Source organism: Photinus pyralis, unplaced genomic scaffold (genome assembly GCF_008802855.1).
Source record: "Photinus pyralis isolate 1611_PpyrPB1 unplaced genomic scaffold, Ppyr1.3 Ppyr1.4_LG8, whole genome shotgun sequence".
In the NCBI taxonomy this organism is placed as follows: domain Eukaryota; kingdom Metazoa; phylum Arthropoda; class Insecta; order Coleoptera; family Lampyridae; genus Photinus; species Photinus pyralis.
The window spans coordinates 660,878-682,179 of record NW_022170819.1 but is presented as its reverse complement, the minus strand read 5'-3'; the positions used below and the strand labels follow the sequence as shown (position 1 = coordinate 682,179).

The window sequence follows — 21,302 nt, the reverse complement described above, 5'->3', positions numbered from 1 at the left end:
TTACCTTACATTGATTTATTTTGAATTTCGTGTGGTGTGCGTTTGTGCAATATTTGTATGCCGGGTTTCTATTTTTACCCAGAAAGTCTTCGTTTGAGCCACAACGAAGGTTGTTGATAATTTTACTTAGCAAAACGATTGGATCAACAATGGTATCCATGGAATTTATTCTGAGAAGAAAGTTGAAAAACTAGACCTAATGATCCTCCAATTATTTGAGGTCCTGGATAATTTGTAACTGAGAATAGCTTTTGATTCTTGATGGTTCTGTTGAATAAAAGCCAATTAATACGTAAATTCAATTTGTATTAGCTGCACAAATTTTCATTTCGCTTTCTACTAAAACTTAATTTTACATATAGAGTGGTACGAATTACCATTTCCGCATAAAGTCCACGAGAAAAAGCTAGGGGTTTCCATTAATAATTAAGATAATATGCTCTTGTTTGCCATATAAAAGGCGATTTACTTTGTGAAGGCTCTAAGTAACTCAAAAATCGTTTGATTTTAGACTTGTAGTCTCTTATAAAATAGACTCAAACATTTTGTAGGTACACGAAGAAAATAACAAAAGACGACATTCTATTTAAAGTAACGAGTTTTCGACCTCCAGTAAAACAGCACGTCGGATAAAAATTAAAATATTTTCGCTGAAACGAGTTCATCGAATGTACAACTTTCCAGAAATCTAATAAGCGACCCTTTAAAATCCAGACACGACACTTTTCGTCTGAGATGCCTCTTGATGAAATGCCCATTTCCATTTTGATCTGTACATATCTACACAAGTTGAATAATATCCACAACCAGAGCTGGGCAGTGGGCAGTACCTATTCGATTTTGTAAATACTTTTTAGTATTCAAATCCTTTAAAGTATTCAAATACGTTGTAATAAATACTTTTATGGAAGCAGTATTTGTATTTGTAACTCAAATACTTTCACAAATATTTAGTATTCGAATACTTCGCAAAGTATTTGGATACTTCGTAAAGTATTCGAATACTTCGCAAGGTATTTGAATAGTTATGAAAAGTTATGGACTAGAAACCAATTTCGAAAGAAAATTAAAGGGGCTGTACTTTTTGATCTAGTAGCCCAATCTTGGAACTGTTTGAAATTATGGATTCTACAGGCCACATTCTATAAGAAAATTTTTTTTCCGGGTCGATCTGAGACAATTTTTTTTCGAGCCTCAAAAAAAGGCAGTGTTTAACCTTCCTTTTTTACCAAAAATCGACTACACAAAAATTTATCGGGAAAACACTTTTTCTTATTAATTTTGGTGCGTAGAATCCAAAACAATTCGTACTTTTTCGATTAGACTTCTCAATCAAAAGTTATGGGCTAGAGACCAATTTCGAAAGAAAATTCAAACGGCTGTAACTTTTGATCTAGTAGCCCAATCTTGGAACTGTTTGAAATTATGGATTCTGAAAGTATTCGAATACATTCTAAAGTATTTGAATACTTATTTTTTAAAGTATTTGAATACTTTTCAATGCATCTGTATCTAGTATTTGCTTGTGCTGGACGTAAAAGTATTTAGTATTCAAATACCTTTGATTTGTGTAAAGTATTTACTATTTAGTATTCAAATACTTTTTGAAAGTATTCTGCCCAGCTCTGTCCAAAACATATAAATCATTTTAGTTACCTCGAACCGGTAATTTTGTGAATAGTATCAAAGATTACCAATTAAGAATTAAGTTTTTTAGTATCAAATCTCGATCATTTACCCACATTAATCAACAAATGTCACATAATAAATGAGCACAAAACAATCTCAGTTGTTAATTTGTAAAATTGTGTATTTATTGTCAATAATAAAAAAAAACTCTGGCAAGGCGACAGATAGCATTCGATCGATAACCCAGATTTCATTTGGAGCATGTTCTTATATCCCTTACATAATCCCGTCGTTTTAGGGTTAACGGTCGAGAGGTTATCGCTCCCTTGGAATTTAATTTCAAAGTTGCAGTGGCATAATTTGGAACTTTTGAGTATTTCAATGAGAATAAAAAGTGCCAATCACAAACCATTTAATCCAATATTGTTTTCCTGTTTCGCTCTACAGAAAGATTAATCTGTATGCAATTAGAGAAAACACCTACGGCGCCTTCCAGGTTATCGCCCAAGGAAATAGGAGTGTGAAATTAGGGTTTAGAGGTAATTTCGTACACGGTTTGCAATAATGGATTGAATATGACGAGCCCTGAAAACCCGCGTCTTTGTTTGCCATGAATTACGGTCATTTTGGTTTATGCTTCAAGCGTTCATTATACCTAATGCTCTTAATTGCTAAGGCCTCGCAGTCCCAAGAAACTGTCGCCACCAGACTAAAATTTAAGTTTTACTTTATAAACGGCGTAAATTATTTACACTACGAATGACAGCATGTACAAGTACAGTGACAGAATGTACAGCATGCAAACGCCTAGTGAATAGCCTGCTCACCATACATACTTTCTGGCAGAATCCGCATAATTGTTGAGCGAAAATTTTTACTTTAAGATCAAGAGATAATGTAAATCTAATTGATATGGTTTATTTCCGTGCATACTTATCCGATTTTAACTTTGTGAATCCTGATTATTAGTAGGTATAGAAGAGAATATAATATGTCACCATAATTGCAGTTTTTCGAGCTCAATTTAGCGCAAGCTTTGCTTTTAGAAAAACTGCACATTATTTAAAAAAAACTTTTCCAGGAACAACTTACCAAGATTTCCCGTTGCAAAAAAATGGATCTTAGGCACAGACTATGGAAACACACACTAAGCTACCCCCGGGGTCTAAACGAGGATCATGGAGGACCTTCTGTGGTAACATGGAGTCTTCTTGAAGTTCAAAAACTTCGTAATATCCTTTTGAGAGGGGACGCCTCTGGGGACTACGTTCGGACGGGATATTGCCTGCTCTTTTGCAGAAGGGCCTGGAACCGTTACTCTTGCATCTGTTGCACCTCTTTAGAGCCTCCCTGGCCTAGTCTCGAAAACTGGATCATGCCAAATATTACATGGCGAAGGATTACAGGCCCATGGAAAAAGTAATGGAAAGTTGATGGAAGTAGTTAAAGGGGAAATAAAGGGGTGGTTAAAGAGACCAACGAGAAAATAGATAAAATGAAGGGGAAGATGCTGGTGAAAATCGGAGGCTGAAGGGAGAAATTGAAAAGAAGGGAATAGCAATGGAACGTGGAAAACAAAGAACTGATGGAAATGATAGCAAAACTAGAGGAAAAATGGAGAGCAGTTAAAACGAGTATAGATCGAAAAAGGAAAAGAGAGAGAAATCACGGACCGAAAACCTACAAGTAGAGGCGAACGTAATTCATGCGGCGAGAAAATTGAAGTAGGGGAAAATAAGGTAATAGTCGCGAAACTGACATGGGAAAAGAAGACGAATGATTATGAGGGACAAGGGAAAGTTAAAAAGAAGCTGGATATACATAGACGATCAAGACGATGACGAAAGAAAGCTACAGAGAGAAATTAGAGGGATCACGGACAGAGAAAGAGGGAAGGGCAATAAAGTAAGATGGGGATATAGGAAATTCATGGTAGAAGGTGATAAACACAGATGGCGTAATAAGAAAAAAGAACTATGTAGTTAGAGGAAGAACGCGGGAGCTTTAAAGAAGAAATTAATAGTAAAAGAGAAGACAGAGGGAGGAGGAGGAGGTAGCAAGTAAAGACGTTTATAAAAGGTTATGATGTGGAGATTGTAGAATCGTGGATATAAGAAAAGAACTGAGTGAAAATGAAGAACACAATACCGTATAAATGAACCAATTTGCGAAAAGATATCACAAAAACAGAAGAGCAAAGAGAGGCATGTTAACAGGGGTAATCATAGATCAGGGAATAAAAAAAATGAATAGAGATGAGAAGAGGAACACAAGATAGAAACTCAGGAATTCAAGAATGACGGAATTATCAGAAAAGAGGGGGTAAACAATGGTAAATGAAAAATACTGGAAGAAATAGAAGCATTTAAGGTAGGAACAAGGACATAATCGGATCTTTAACCGCTCAAAATTAGTCCCAAAGAAAAGACAAAAAGATCAAGAAATGGAAGGAGAGAAATACAATTATGGACAGCAGACACTGTGGGAACTTATAGAAGGAGACTAGCGGAACAAAAAGAAGAAATGCGAGAGAGTACAGAGAAGAAGTGCAAGGAGACTCTTAAAAAAGCAATAACGTGGCAATAGGTAATTGAAGGGGAGGTAGAGACAATAGAAAGGCGTGGTGGCACAAAGACTACAAAGAAGAGAGAAACAGATACATAATAATGGAGAAAGAAACAAAAGGAGTTGAAAAAGCAAAAAAAGCAAAACCTGCAAGGAAGAAAAGATGAAGAAACAGAAAGAATATTAAGCAGAAATAATAGAAATAAAAACACAGAAGGACTTTTGGAAGATGAGAAACAATACAATACAAGAACAGTACCTATTACAAATGGGTGGTGGAACTAAACGGAAGGATATCAAATTACAGCCGAAGAGGAAACAAAAATGGAGAAAATAAGAATAGCGTCGAAAGGCAGGGGGTCAGATTCGAGGAAAGGAGAGAAAGTGGATTGGTGAAAGGCTGTTTGCCAATACAAAAGGAAATTAGGAAGGAACAAATAGAAAAGATACGGGTGGGTAGAGGTCGAAAGAAGGAGAGAAGTAGCGGGTAAGGATGGAAGATGAACTTACGAACATGGACATGGACAAGTACAACAACAGAGAGACCGCAATTCGAGAGCTCACGGTGAAACAGGAGGTACAAAGGAGTTGATAAGAGAGTGAGCGCCGAAACGGGGGGAAGAAAAAACATCAATCAGTGCCAAGGTTGGAAGGAGAAGTGAAGACAAAATGAAGAAGAAAGAAAATGCAGACATTGTGGAGGAAAAGGGCAAGGTATTGACCACGTTATGGGAATGTAAAGAGGTAGCACAAACAAGGGAACACAGGAATGAAATACTGGCAGAGAGGGGAAGAAGAGAAAAATGAATGAAGATGATACTAGGAGAAACACATAACAGAAACGGATACGAGACGGACCTTCTGCAAGGGCACCTCTAAAAAGCATTATGCGGGTCACACTGTACCTAATTGGGCGCAAGCCTGTTGAGGGCCCAGAACAAGAGAGGGATAATAAATAAATAAATATCACATTCATCTTTTAGTTTTAGTTTCCTAAAATGTCCCGTGCCAATTGAGTCAAAAAACCAATGATTTCAAACTGCAGCTAAATATTCCAAAGACATTGTTCCAAATTCCCGTTTCGAGGCACCGATGCAGATCATAGCTGCAACCCAAATAGCACCTCCATACAGTGGTTAAGACTTTTATTGTTTTTTACAATTAATCAGACTTATGCGCAATTAACCTACTTAATTACAACAATTTAAAACAAATAACAAATAAACTACAATTGCAACGTACACGGAGGGCAACAAGGTTGACGATCCATTACATTTGTCGGTTTCGCAAATTTCGCAATCCTCCACTTGCGATTTGACTAATCTGCAATAATTTTCCGGTACGCATCCGCGAAAAACGTAATCGTTGGGCGTATCTAAAATTTGGGCACTAAACGTAACGCACCAGAAAGGCCCTTCAACTTACCGCCATTTTTCTTCTTCGTTTTACCGCAATGGGTGTTTGGGCCGGCTCCTGGTATTGACAGCGCCGGTGAATTTTCGCATATAGTTACAGGTACCGTCGTTTGGGCGTGAAACGAGAATGTGTCATCGCAATAATCTTCACGAGCCGAACTGCAGGAGAAGCAACGCAAGGAACTGCCTAAAATATCAAAATGGTCGCGTTGGATTTCAATAAAATGAAATTGCACTTACCTACGTGGACCAATGTCAGTGTTAAGCACGTAACAGTAATGAAATGAAGAGCGGCAGCCATAACCACTACGTGCAACTGCTACCTTACTAGTGTTTGTTTTTTTATTACAGGATCGACGAAGGTCGACCGGTGATGTGATGAATCCCCACATCACATTCTTGTTTTTTAAACGTAAATTTAACCGATTTTATCAACCAGTACCTGATGTACTGTATTCAATTGAGCTGGCATTGTTTGAATGTAAATGAAGGATGCAGTAGTTTTGGTACATTTGGTCGAACTTCAATAGACTATTAGGTACATTAGTCATAGCGGACGTTTTAAAATGTTTATTTCAGTACCTAATAAGGTTAATTAAAATTTAGCGGTCACTCGGTCAGTCAAAGTGTAGGTACCTAATGTCACAATGAGTAATTTTCCATTCCACATTATGAGTAGTTCTCTTCATCCAACGACCAAGACAATAGTCCAGGGATTTGGGCAATGAAGTGGGGCAGTTGCCTCTTCAAAATGTTTTTCATAATGGTGGAGGTGAAACAACAGTTCTCCACAAAAATGTGGCTTTGATATCCAAAATTTGGAAGTAGTTAATGTAGTACATGTGAGGTACTAGTTACTCTCGAGCTCTAAATTTTTCGAACACTTAACCCATTTAAGAATAATTGCAGAATGATCAGATCACAGCGTATAAATGGAATAAAGCATTGTAATAATTCTTTTTATTATACAATTTATTATACAAAGTTATAAATACTTCATTTTTGTAGATTGTAAAATTCTGTGTCTATTCATGTGCCCATTTTTGTAATTTTTTGTTGTGAAATTGGAGAAATTAAGGAAATTATAAATTATGGCGTTCCAGTAAAATTCCGTGAATTTATTCAAACAAAAATTTGTCCATGCAGCGTAGGTACTCGAAAATTACAAAACAAATGCTAAATTCTAATTTATTTAATTTTTCCAGTTTCTCAAATTTAAAAATAATAATAAACTGAACCAATTATATTGACAACTTTCGGTTGACAGGTATTGATCTTTGAGGTAGTCCTCTAGCCATTGTCTACCTGTTACTGAAAACAGAATTGGAAAATTCGAAACCGTTCGCGAGTTGTCATGTACACGGACGTCCAAAATCATGAACTTGCTTTTTGTCGCTCGTTAATAAATGAGGACATGAGCAGACGCAGAAGTTTTCAAGCTACAAGTTGCATCTTTGCTCTAAATTAATTTGGGGAGGAAATATTTTGATATACAGAAATTAGCATTGGTGCGTAAACTGTTTTTTTGATTTTCTAAGCAGATTGTCACTGTCATACCACACCAATAGAAAGGGGATACAATTATTATAACTTCTTAGAAAGTGCCATACATTCAAATAAATTAAAGTCAGAATCGATAGATTCCTTCCTATCAGGATGTGTTTATAACTTTATTCGTTACTGTTTTCCAAGTCACAAAGACGATGAATTACTAAACTCGTATTTTACTATGAATACATGAAGGAATGAATGAAATGTTGAGATAATTACTGAAAGTTTTTTTAGAAATTGCGGCGTAATTGTTTTATGAGAGATTCTCCATAGAATATTCAGCGATCATATGGGATTCCTCACATAATCTGCTGGTAATAAAAAATCTTTGTAGGCAGAAGCCGAGGGTACTGTGTCAGATCTATTAACCCGTTATAACAGTGCTCAAACCCGGATTCTAACCTGCGAAGCCCTTAACCTGTAATTCGTGTCATACCCATTATACAACAAGATACATTCTTTCGAAATCACAGCTGATGAACTTCCAGGAAACGCATCTGAAAAATTATTCTAATTCGATTCTGTTACTTTGTTGTGATTCTAAAAGCCTTTCAGGAATTACACAGAATCTAAACACAAAAAGTTACTAGAAATAGTAAGACTAATTCTAATTCAAAAGATCAGGAAACTCATAAGAAATCAAAAAGATTCAAAGTGATCATTAAACATAAGGAAGGTGCTTCATTTAAGGTTCGTAATTAAGTAACGGACGTTGTTGTAAGTTAACTATGTGGGGAATAATTCCGCATTGGAATTGACTTCTCTGTTTATTTTATGAAAATGTGATTAGGTGATCTATTTGCATGGATACAATTTAAAAATGAATTTCTAATCCTAAATAACTACACCGAATTGCAGAGATCCTCGTTGCATGTGTAACATTTGTACATGGGGGGATGATTTGTATCACAGAAGTTTTTGTCGCTGGTACATCCTCTATATATCGGACCTAGGGATAAAGAAAAGATGGGAAATTGTAGTGCCTTATTTATAGAAAGTAATTACCATGAATTTTTACGGGTAGAGATACTGCACATAAGTCGGTTGCACCCGTACACTCCTCTTTAACGCGAAGTTTCTCATGGTACGGTTCGTCCAAACTCCAACAGTCACCACTACAGTGATACTTGTAACACTTCAACGTTAAACCTGGAATGACAAGCTTTAACGGGGGAAGAACGCATGCAAAGGGCTCACCTGTGCCAATTAAAAGCAGAAACAAAAAACACGCGACGAATTTTTTCATGGCGATCATCAGCGCAATTGATCCCCTTATCGCCGAACGGCGTATTTTGTTTCAAAGACGTGTGAACCTTGAACTGTTTCAGTTTATCTCTTTTACCCTTCAGCACACGCGCTTTGGTAGAATCGACCGTATTAACTTTTTTTCTAGTAGGTAGTTATTGTATTATTATCACTAATATTGCAATAAAATGCAACTTTATACACATAAAAACTATTATGGCACATAAAAATTGAACACAAAAATAATAAAGAAAACTACCTTCTAGAAAAAAATCCCACTCCTAAGCATTGTGAAACGTACAGCTTGAATATAAACAGTAGTATTGTAGAAATCCTAAGGTGAAAAGCATAAGCTAAGAGCAGTGCGATCTATGGTGGAATCGACAACGGCCAGAAGGCACATCTAAACCCAAGATTCCATTGGTCAAGGTGCGGTCTTTTCCACACTATAGTCATGTACTGAAGGGTTAATACGAAATAAGACAAACAAAACTATACAAACATGAAGTCATTTTTGAAGAGCGAGGTAATTGCTTTTTGAAATTTGAAATTAACCATTGAACTTAGGTAGCTCGTGATTGCTTTTCGAAATAGAACTGGATTGAAACTATTATATAAACTTTTTACGTTATTAACAATGAAGCACGATATCAATATAAACCGAGTTTTATTGTTAAAGTAGTAGCGCTTGGTTTTCTTAACAACTACACATGCCTTGCTGTATTGAACAAACTAACGTAAATATAATACTGATCGATTTTCAGTTTCTTCCTAAGGGATTTACCATTTCGCGAACAACATAGTTATCAACATTTTATTAAGTGCAACGCAAATTGGTATAAAAACAAGATGGGAAGCGACAGAAAACTTAGACTGATCGCGGAGTTACACAGGTATGATTTGCACGTGGAGCAGTGCGTTGATCGCATTCCCTCAACATAGCAGTAATCTTCGTGCATGCATCCCCTTTTGATTTCATCTTCCACCAAATCTGGAAATGTCGTATGCATAAAAAGCGCCTGAATATTGAAATACTTACGGTACGGAGACATAATCTCTTGTTTTACGCACACCTGGTAGTCGTAATTGCAGTCTTCTGTCAAGACCAATTGGGTGACGTTGAACGGATCCTTGCAACCCTGGGCCCCTTGACTTGTGCATTTGTAGCATTTGAATGTAACTCCTGTAAGTACAGACTTGATTATTACAATTATTCTGTAAATACACATCGATTTTCTTTTCAGAGTAATTAACAGGAAAAGCTCATTTTCCTCCACCCAAACGTTAATTCCCAATAATGAACCAAATTAAATCAACAGTAAGAGTTCTTCCTATCAAATGAAGATCAAATATTTACAAGGAGAAGAGTACCTACTGGAAAGAGAGCGCAAAAAAAGAAGAATAAGAAAAATGGAGGACAAGGGCAATCTTTTCTGTCATTTCTCTTTTGACGACCGTTCCATCCAGTGGTAAATTCATTGTGACTGGTCTGAGTGGAGGAATATTCTGAATTTTTTGCAATATCCGAAATATAAAGAACAATTAGAAGGTTTTCCACCATTAAAATTATAATTTAGTATAATAGATGCATACTTCATTTTCAAAGGGTAAATCGTTCATCCAGTTTCGGCAACTCTCATTCAGTAGTAGTCGCCATCACACGTTATACGGTACTATTTAAAAATATCTAGAAATATCAGAGTCGCCATATCAAATTTGCGAAAACCAAATGCTTTGCTTTATAAAATCTTTCGACACGCAGACTATAACTAAATGTAATAATCGTCACTCACCTTCCTTTATTAACGAAATTATACAAAGAGAAACGATTAGCAAATGACACTTATATTTAGACATTTTGAATAAAACTATGTAAGTAGAGCTCAACCTAGAAATAGGTCAACCTGCGCATGTCCGACTTTACTTTCCGAATTATATTTAGCTTAATTATTTAAAATTTTTTAATAGTAAAAATTAGGCCTGCTGTGTTAATAGGTGGTAATGAGAGACACTAACATAATTACAAGTGCGTAAACTGAAGCTTGAGTTTGCGGCGATGTATTGCATAGGTCCTCGTTGCACGTAATACAGTGTTCGGAAAATTCGTCCATTTTACTGCAGTAAAGTGGGTCAATACAACCTCTTTGGATTATTTCGGGAACATGCACTGTAAAAAGAGTCACGGTCATGTAAACTTGAAATGCGTCTACTTACAAACTTCTGGAGCTCTGTGTATCATGCAGACGTCCTTTCCGCTGCATTCGGTCTTATCGACGCCGTCGGATTCGAAATCTTCTCCGCACTCGTCGTCCCAGAAATCGGTGCATTCGTAACATAGCAAGGCGAATCCTCGGTGTGTTAGTATCGTCAATATGACTGTAATTAGGTGGCAAGTTTTCATCGTCGACATGCTTTCAGCATAACCGTTTGTGCTAATAAAAGTGCACTTATTAGCCGAGGATTAATTGACTAACTTCCGGACTTCGTTTACATAACTATGTGCCATCCAACCAAGCAATTTGGATCCTTTCGCAGTCGCTTTTTACGGCTTGCAGGCCATCGTCTGTATAACGCAAGTGGCCCTTTAGGTGCTTGAATGGAGATGCATAATGTCTTTGAACATGAAGGGCCTTACTTGATGCTTTCTTCATCGGTGCAATCTTACTTACATAGATTAAATCTCACGTTTTTTTCCATATACCTACTCAATAATCGGAGCTCTAAGAATGGTCCCTTGTTTCTCCTTTTGTGAGTTTATGAACTTTTACTTGTAAGAAAAGTGGCATGATTTATACCTTCAGAAAATGATTTGTTTTTCCATGCTTATACAGTAGGAAAGTGGTTTATGAGAATATTCTGAACAGCATATTTTGCATGTTTTTGATTGATTTTGCAATATCCGTACCTACTCCTTTCTTTCTTAACTGAAAAGGTACTCGTTATAAGATTTTTAACTGAAGAGACAGTGAAAAATGAATGTGAGAAGCGGAAAGCAGCATCTAAAATAATAGGTTCGTAAAAACGGAAGCTTTAATTGAAATTAACCGTAACAATGACATAACTTAATCACTTTATTTAGTAGTGTTAACAAATAGGTACGCAAAATGCTCCACTACTCCGTAATTTCGGTAATAATAGCCGTTTTGGTACGCGATGGGTTGGCGATTATGTGTTACGAGTGCGTAGATTTTTTAGAGGAGGATTGCGGGGAAGATTTCGAATCGGATAATATTGACAAAGTGGAATGTGATAGTAGATACGATCTGTGTATGATACACAAGTCACCACCAGTTCGTAATGTTTAAAAAGGTAAGTATTGTGGGGAGCGATTTTAGTATGTGGTCACTTTTCAGTACGGGTTCCTGAGATTATTCAGAGAGGATGCGTGGACCAGTATTACTGCAGTAAGGTTGACGAGTACGAAGAGCACTGCATTACTTGCGATGAGGATTTGTGCAATAAGGCTTTTTCGGTTACCAGTTCGTGTACGCTATTAGTAATTGTTTATATTGTAAGGCGTTTTGCAATAAACCTTCGTTTACCTTATGTATAACATTCGTCATCTGCCAACGGATGTAGCACTATTGAATTGATATAAATTCAATGGTAGTACTATTGCGAAATAATTACGGGGTAAGGATGTCATCCGTAATTACTGTAGAAACACTAGTAGGTTATCGATACTTTATAAGCTTTCCATACAACATTCATATGGGGCGCAACCGAAAAACTCACCCCCGGAAGATTTACTTCTAGAATATTTGCAATTGAAGAGAGCACAGAATTAAGTACATTCTCCCAAAGAAAATTCACCTGCACTAGAATACTGTCTTGGCATGCACTTGTTCCAAAGGAAAATATAACTTTAAAAAAAGAGATAAATAGAATCTACTTAATTTTAACTTTCCCTTCTGTATCTATTGACGAAATTCCTGTGACGGAACTTACGGGAGTGAAACTATTCCGGTGCTCAATTTTCCGAAGGCACAGATTTTTCGGGGACGAAAGGGTGAGTTTTCAAGGGTAAATTCACTGGGACGGATTTATATCGGAGAGGATTTTCGAAAGCGAACTTCCTGCAACGAGTCCCTCGGGGTTAATAGTCCGGGGTGAATTTTCTGGAGACGAATTTACTTGAGGATGTCGTCACTCCGTTAATAATTGTTGATAGACAAAAAGAGGGACAATGTAGGGTTGGTCACTTCTTCTCTCTCACTCTGTAATTGGGCGCAAGCCTGTTGATAATGTAATAAATTACTAGTGCGGACGAATTTTTACTGCGGCGATTCTCTTTGAACGAACCTTTCGGGGCGAATTTTACGAGGTCGAACCTGCGAGGGTGAATTTTCTGGGGACGAAGGTGGATTTTTAAAAGAAAACGAGTTTTGGGCAAATACTCTTTGACAAGTTTGTCGGAAACGGAGGTACTTAAAAGGCGAATTTTCGAAAAAAGAGAACACATACGGAGGGGCACTTCGAATTTCGTAATGTTTACGGAATTTCACAAGAATTCTACGATATAATATCATTTGAGTAGCGTTATTTATCTAACCACTAATGATTTACACAAACATATACAGTAACAGTTTGTAGTGGCCATAATTAGTTGGTTACAATATACAGATAAATATTGTTATGGAACTATACGCACTTATAATTAGTCGCCGGAATTAGATATTTGGATACGCAGGAGAAATGCTGATAACGTACCATCGAGGTACCATATAATGGAAGTGTCATGCTGTCTAAGTTTCAGACAAAAATAGTTGTGACATGGGTTCCCAGCCTATTCGATTAGTGCAAGTTGCTGTGGTTATGATCGCATCACTTCAATTGGGTAAGCAAACCAAAGAAATCCTAAATTATTTCTCCTTTTTTCTCAGTTTCAACCTTGCACTGTTACACCTGCTCATCTGAATTAGTCCCAGGCTGTGGTGAGCCCTTTAACCATACTAAGGTGCCTGCTCAATCCTGTCCTATTGAAAACCAGGTCTGCGTTAAACAGTTTCTTCCGTGGGCAGGTCAGTAACTGTGAATGGGGGAAAAAGTAATGGTAATGATCTTGATTTTGCAGGGACCCTTAGAGGATGTGGAGTTGAAGGATTGTGCACGTTACTGAAGAACTCAACGGCGGACTGCGAAACCTGCTCACTAGAATTATGCAACTCTGGACTGATTAAGTCACCGTCACACGGAATTATGCTGTTTTCCATTATTTGCTTATTTTTTTCGATGGCCTAACACACTAAGGATTAGAATTGGAATTCAATACAATAGATCATTCACAAGCAATCACTAGAAGTAACTATGGTTATAGTCTAGTATACCGATTACTGTACTTCAACTGGGCATATATTCAGTTTACTTCTGCTACAGATGTGGGGGCAGTTTGATCCGGTTTGACCCAATGACAGGGTGTATGAACTAGGACTCAAACTGGGTCCACTGAAAGTAACTAATGGTGGTTTGCCACGTGAAATTTAAGCCATAGTCTTAGGTTTTAGACCACGTTTAATTTAAACACAGCTGAAACGCAAACGTATTAAATGTGACGTTTACAATAGTAATAACTTCTTTGCAAATTGATATTTATATTACAAACTTCATTAGATATAAAACAGAAAGCATCAGCAGACTCGCCGTTAGCACTGCCGATGAATTGCAGAAATCTACATCACACGTTTGGCAAAACCTTGCATGTTTGCCCGAAACTGTACAGTAATCAGATGCCACACATCCTCGAAATACATGTTCCCTTGTCGCTTCTGAAACAGAAATTGTAATGTTAGTCTTGTCAAAGAAAGTATACCGTGTGTCCTATTTTGGTTGAGATTGCAATGTATCTTCAGCTCAGTTTTTTGAACATAGAGACGCGGTTTTCGCGGCCCTGTGCCGTTTGTTTGTGAAACTTTAAAATAGCTACGTTTGTTTCTGATATAGAGTGTGAAATCGAAAAGTTTGACTTTTTGGGATGTTATCATATTTTACTACACACGACAGGTATAAAAAAGGTAAAAACTGCCTATTTTAGATATTTTACGTATAATACAGTGGGGTAGTAAAAAAGTGTTTGCCGCAGCTGGTGTTAAATACAACACCCTGTAGTGTATACCTCACCGTCAATTTTTTGCACTGTTTTTCCTGATTACATTTATGTTATCACTACATAAGTATATTTCCTTGAATTTTAGCCATAGAAATTTTTTACGATTTGTAAACAGTAGGCCATTTTGTTTTGTTTACTGTATCCATGCGGTAACTAAGGCAGCTGATCCAAATCAGTAAAATGTAGTAATATTGATTCAGGTTGTGGTACTAAAAGGTTCACAAAAAAATGACGCAGTCGAGAAAACCGTAAGTTTCTATCATTAAAAACAACTGAAGTACATGGCAGATCCAGTCAAAATAAGACACATGGTATAAACGTCTAAGTATCCGCAAGTAACAAAGAAAAAGTGCAATAATACTTCAATAACATTTGAAGTGCTAGTACATATTTACCACACTCCGAGTCATTCCTTGTAGTATTCAATCTTTATCAAATGGCAAATCATGGCGGCCACAGTATGAAGAAGTGCTTCAAAAACCAAATTTTGATGATTTGGCCAGGTAATAAGCACAAAAGCAAAGTTTCTGCTACGAGAGTAAAACTAATCTCTATTTAAGCATTAGCAATATGGACAGTAGTTAAGGATCATATTAAAGCAAAAGTAAAAATGCTTAAGTAATGTCAACTTACCACCGGGGGCGGTTTTTTCTATAACGCACACTGCGCTCGGTACATCGCACGTATGCCTATGCAGGGATTTACCAGTAAAAGGATCTGAACAGTTATTTTCATTCTTTTCGTTCGATACGCAAGTGAAACATTGTTTAGATACTCCTGAAATCATTACGTAAAGTTAAGCGCAGGCAAAAATAGAAGCAGCCCAAATAAAACCAAAAATACTTACCAACAGTCATAAAAGACGTACTAATTAATATTGCTAGTAATAACTTCATCTTTTATTTTTTGAAAAAACAGTAACGCGTCTGGAATCGGTTTAAATGTAAATTAAAATGCTGGGTTTATTTTTAAATCAACAGCAGAGGAGGAGTGAAACAATTTTAAAGCTGTAACTATTTTTATCTAGTCTATCTACCTTAGTATCATACACAGAGCGTTGCAAAAATTTACGTGTAAAAGAAAAACGCAAGTGAAGAATACACACAGAGAGATACGCAAATGTTTAATTCCACGTTAGGGGACGAGTTGCATAGGTCTGTATTGCAAATTGAGCAGAGCGTCGATGATTTTGATTGGACGTCGCAGTGTGCTTTACTGATGCAGCTCCGGCGGAGTCCTCCAAGTTTACCTGTAAATAAATCAAAATTAGCGACTCTGAGTCATTTTAAACTTAAATTAAGTTCGTTCTGTAGATTATATTGTGGTTCGTGCATTCAACAGAGAATTTCTAAAGTGACGAATCTCTCCGTCGAAGAGAAGGAGTAATCTTTTATTTGTGGGAACATTGCTTGCATATTTAGGCTCACTTTAGGTCGGATTTCTCCTCACTAACCAGCAAACACACTTATATTTAAAAAACGTTTTTAAAGCGCATTGAAAGGATAAATTCGGTATAGGTAGTAAGGTATACGTTTTTTTTGTAGACCACTTTTATACCCTACGTTTAAAATACGATTTTTATTCATATATTAACCATAGAGTTCTTGTTCTACGTTGATAATATCGATAATATGTATACCGGGTGAATATTTTAAAACCGAACATCGGCAATTAACATGGGAAAAACGTTTTTTGCAGATCGTTTCTCCCTATGTTAACACGGTAATAAACCCTATTAGCAAAATCATGTTAAGCCATGGGAATTTCCTAAAGAACTGAAATAGGTTTTCACACAGACGGAATGGGACGCTCATTAAAATGCACGGAAAACAAATATCGCGTACTGATGGAGTAAATATTTCCGCTGTAAATGTTGTTTATTATAAATCCTTTTTCCTCAGTGAACCGCATTTTACAAAAAAATTAATGCCAGTTGACATAAACTTATATTGATTTCGACGTTTGAATCTAGTCTTACTAGTCATGCCTTAACATGATTTTGGTAAGTGGATATATTGCCGAAGTTTTAATAAAATAGTGAGAAATACACCTGAAAATGAACTAAATTCGTATATCATTAGACGAGGAAAAAAATCTTCTTTCGATTGGTGTCATTATAAACCCTCTAAGTTAACATGGGGAGCAACTATCTACAAACCTTTTTCCCATGTTAATTCCCTATGTTCGGTTTCACCCGGTATAAATGAACGTTCTTTTAGCAATAATTTCATAAACGTAGGTATATAATGCCCCGTTCATTTCCCATACGTTAAATAATGGTTTACTTACTTCTTCGAAAATACGAATAAAAATTAGGTATATTCTACGTATCAAAATTACGTATTGTTTAATTATTTATTTATTATTATACAAACTACACAGGGCAGAGCCCTAATTACGTAGCAGGTACCCACATTATCTATTATTTCAATCTTTGCTGAATAATCAGCCAATCTAATAACATTCCACTGACAAATGAGCCTAACTTTCAACTAAAAAAAATATAATTGGTAGCTATCCATCTTATAACGACTCAAAACGGGGTGATATTGACTAAGTGGATTGATAAAGACACTAAACCTTCCCCATACTTCTTTTAATTATTTCAAATTACTTGTAGTTTTCAACCACCTTTATATGTTCCTTTAAACTTAAGGTAGGTCACCTAAGCTTAGTCATTGTTTCAAATTATAATATTTCAGCTTGATAATGACCTTCGGGTCGAAACTATAGTCGCTGTCACCTAATGCCTTTAATCTAATACCTGAAATAATTAAAAGAAGTATGGGGAAGGTTTAGTGTCTTTATCAATCCACTTAAAAAAAATATGGTAGTTAATGTCCTCTTGACTATTTAAACAGTCACTTACGGATTGGACTTTATAATTTAATTTAATTTATTTAGTCTTCAGAAAAATTCTAAGAAAAATGATGTACTATTTGCTGGTTGTCACTTTTGAAAATTGCATAAGCTGCAGAAAATGTATTTATTATATTATTGCATTATTACCTGCAAAATTATAAATATAGGTACTATGCGATCATAAAAGAGTTGCTATCGAGTCACATTGGAATTTTTATTTACACGGGAAATCATATTGAACTTGAATTTCCAAAGGCGTTATCAATCCTTTTTTGATCGCCCTTTATATGACATCTGGCTGGAGAAATCTTACTCGGGGGTCGCTACGGGGTTGCAGTGATGTACAAAATTGGTTCGTGCCGAGAAAATCGTTACTCCATCTAAGCGGCACCCCTGAGCATCGCCGGGAAATTTTCAGAATAGATCTGGACTGGCCCCGAATCTTCTCATAGCGTTCTTGGATCTCGTATGTCCTGTCCGTGAAATACTCGTAGGAGAATTTTCCTTCATATCCCTGGATCTCTATCATCCTACTTTCTTTCGGCTCAACCAATCATCCTTATGGCTTTCTTCATATTTTGGAGGCACCAATTCTTCTTCTATCTATGTTAAAATCGTATCAAATTGGTGAATACGCACCTCTCGTTTGTTAATCCGTATAAGCTGTTCGGCCCCTTTTTCATCGACCTTCTCCTCCACGCCTAGTTCGCTTTCCCAGCAGTCAAGGAGCTCGACAGCCTGGTTGTACATCTGGTAGATTTGCTCCATGTAGTTATCCTAGTCTTTAATAACCTAACTCGCTTTTTTTGTGTGTCGGCTGGACTTTCTTGGTATATACGTCCAGCTGCTCCCGTTTTGATGTTATATAAATATTGTGATTTTCCTGTTTGTGGGGTTCTTTTTTCATGTTTGTCACCAGTTTCTTCATCTGTTGACCCACCTGCTGCTGTAACGCCAATGTATTCATGGTGTGCATTTTCCTTTTCCTGGATCCTGGATGGGGTGCACTTTCTTACCCTTTCAAAGTGTTTTTAACCGGGCGTGATTATTTGTAGACCGTTCGCAGTGGGTTTTCAGAAATTTCGTCTAGTGGGTAGGCAACACCGCATTACACGAGCCCACACGGGGAGACTTGATGGCGCCATATCTAAAATTGTGTGTTAAGGTGTCTAGAAGGTGTGCACAAAGTGTTATATAAACCTCTCGCCAGGAAAGATTGCCGGTCATAGAACACTTGATCCCGATGTACAATTTATGTTTTTTTAAAGATGGGAGCGACTTCCGGGATAGTATCGTGTCAATGTTGAACAAAAAGACTTTTCGTTCAACATTGGCGCGATCCTATTCCGGAAGTCGCTCGCATCTTAAGAAAAACATAGATTGTAAATCGACACAAGGTGTGCTGTGACCGGCAATCTTTCCTGGCGAGAGCTCCCCCACTACTAGTTTTATTAAACGCTTCGGAGAGGGTTTAAAACCTATTATGAGGAGTTGCAAACAGTCTCTAAGAGACTAGAACAATCCCTCAAAAGATTTTGGTGACCCTGCCATTTTCCTCTTCAATGGCCCACCTTTAGATTTTATGGTCATTTAACGCTTCTTAAAATAAACTTTTAGTATTGAGCCTTTAGAGGTACTTATTAACATTTCAGTTTTTGTAATGAAGTGATTAAAATTGTTTTTGGTTTTAATTCTGCTCTCTTCACTTTCATTTTTAATCAAGCAATTTATTTCTGTATTTCACACTATTCGATTTCCGAAACCAGAGCGACCACTGTGGCAGGTGAAGTGAGTGTGGCTACAGTGCACGGTGCGACTAGGCACTTTAGAGCGTTTAGGAGCTTTTGTAAGTCCTTAAGAGTCGCCGAGAAGCTTTTAGGAGTTTTTCGTCGTTAAGACATCTATCATACATATACACTATATAAACCGATTGTATGGCTGTATGTGCAGAAAGCGAGGCAGAAAGGTATCGGTTATTCAACCGCTAATCAGAAAATTAAAGTTAATACTGTATTTTAATATCGTATACTTTTATGCAGAGTGACCACCTGCAAGTAACACATAGTGTTTCAGATAGGTATAAAGAAATGCAAGAAATACAGATAGCACAGGCCGCTGCTTTGCAATTTTCCTCAATTATGTAACGCACGCAAAATATACACGAAAATTCGATTAGGAAGAAAACAGATCGCATTAGTATACCTACACCAACCGTTTACAAGACGTATGGAATCGATTTTCTATTAAAAAATGGCCCACATCTCGAAAGTCAACCCACGTCTAAATACTAAAAGTAATTGCAGGCACGCAACTACCGATAATGAACGCTCATCATACCTACCCCCTGCGCCAAATTTCTCCTTGAGGCAAACGGGGGTCGAAGGATCGCATATCTCCGGGCTAAGCGCCGTTTTATTGAAGGGATCCCCGCAGTTAGGGGACTTGTCCGAACACACAAAGCATTTTATCGCCGATGTTGCTATAAATTTACGTAATTACATAAAATTAGCGAAAGCAATAGCCGTTTACTTACAATCTTGGAGCGCTGTTAAAAGTAACAGTACAGGCAACACGTGTGAGGTAGGCATCATTTTGAGTGTCCACGTGCACTAATTAGGACGCATTTTTAATTAATCCCTGAAAAATTCGCAAGAGGCTCTTTCACACGTTACGACGCAGAATTTGGAAAACTTATACTGCAACGCACGACGCCAGTGCTAGTGGCGCCAACGTTCTTATATTGACAATGGGGGTTGGTCTATATAATGTTTGTAGGTTATCACGACCGAAATTTTTGTTTGTCAAAATCGAGCTTGGTCGGTGATAGGTATGTGTAGAACCAATGTCGGGTGTAATTATTGGCCTGTTAATTAAGCGTGTAATCGATACGCTTTCCATTTTTAGGGATGAAGTGAATACGATTTTACGCTTTTAAGACAGGTCGCCCCCGGAAGGGTCGCTATATGACGTTAACTTGATATTTACGTCATTTTGGGGTGCCAGGAATTGGGTTAATGACAATGTCATTTGGGGACACGTGTAGGTATCAATTGCGTCGCCGTCCGAGCGTAAACGAATTTGCGCATAATATTGGTTGCAAATACTTACCCTTACGCTTTGAATGTCGCCAATATACAATACCTGAAAAACTAAGTAAAGAAAATTGCTACTATTCTACTACAGGGAGTTCATCGAAAAGCTGTCGGCTACGTTTAGTTAAATGAAGCAAATAAATAAATCAAAGTGATACAGCGATTTATTATTATTAAAGTACAAGAGGAAGTGAAACTGAAAGATACTCATGATCATTAGCAAATCGGAGTGGTCATTAACCGTGGATGAAAAAACTTTAAAAGTGATAAAGAGAAGGAAAAATAATAGATGCAGATCAAGAAAAAGTATGTATAATCGGATTACAAATAGCTATGGAAACGGCAAGGAAAAATCCAGAAAGTAAAAGGTGGAAGTAAATAATTCGTGATGAGGTAGCGTAACGACAAGAGGATTCCGACGACGAAATGAGTTAGGCCGGTCATTGGAAGCGGAATTTCTCCTGATCAATCATCAAAAATGCTATCCAAACTTTACTACCGACTTTCCTTTGGTTCAGTAAAAGAATCTTTTTTACCGTATTTCCTACGAAGGTTCCCCAGTTGTCGTTACGTTTTATCCAAGACAATGATAGTTGTTTCAACAAATCATCAACGTCACTTTCCCACACCCGAAGGCAAAATTTCGCCCCTGCCATTACTCGTATATCCGCTGACTCGTTCGTGAATTTAATGTATTCTTCGATGTTATCAAAACATGCAATTATACATTATCAACGTATAATGTTGTTACTACTACAGTTAACACCAAAAACGACGCTTAATGTGTCGATAAAACATGTGGAATCCTCCCGCCTGAGAAACCGTAAAAAGTTTCGA

General features: G+C 37.0%; 2 protein-coding genes across 4 annotated transcripts; both read right to left on the bottom strand.

The window, feature by feature from the left end:
* Positions 1-5,322: 5,322 nt before the first annotated feature.
* LOC116177761 lies at positions 5,323-5,999 on the bottom strand. Its single transcript, XM_031496844.1, has 3 exons — positions 5,850-5,999; positions 5,620-5,796; positions 5,323-5,569 (listed from the first exon to the last, which is right to left on the bottom strand). The coding sequence occupies exons 1-3, from the start codon at positions 5,908-5,910 to the stop codon at positions 5,385-5,387; spliced, it is 423 nt and encodes a 140-aa protein (XP_031352704.1). The 5' UTR covers positions 5,911-5,999; the 3' UTR covers positions 5,323-5,384.
* Positions 6,000-7,266: 1,267 nt separating this feature from the next.
* LOC116177762 lies at positions 7,267-20,105 on the bottom strand. 3 transcript variants are annotated; one of them, XR_004146749.1, is made up of 10 exons: positions 19,907-20,105; positions 19,715-19,852; positions 15,359-15,760; positions 15,145-15,288; positions 10,620-14,170; positions 10,422-10,572; positions 9,445-9,588; positions 8,358-9,396; positions 8,166-8,309; positions 7,267-8,109 (listed from the first exon to the last, which is right to left on the bottom strand). XR_004146749.1 is itself a non-coding variant. In XM_031496845.1 (3 exons), exons 1-3 carry the CDS (start codon positions 8,413-8,415, stop codon positions 8,003-8,005), a joined length of 309 nt encoding a protein of 102 aa, XP_031352705.1. In that variant the 5' UTR covers positions 8,416-8,575; the 3' UTR covers positions 7,876-8,002. The 3 variants fall into 3 exon arrangements, 1 of the variants encoding a protein (XP_031352705.1); XR_004146748.1 differs by having other exon boundaries at positions 10,199-14,170; XM_031496845.1 differs by lacking the exons at positions 9,445-9,588; positions 10,422-10,572; positions 10,620-14,170; ... (2 more) ...; positions 19,715-19,852; positions 19,907-20,105 and having other exon boundaries at positions 7,876-8,109; positions 8,358-8,575.
* Between the last annotated feature and the right edge of the window lie 1,197 nt (positions 20,106-21,302).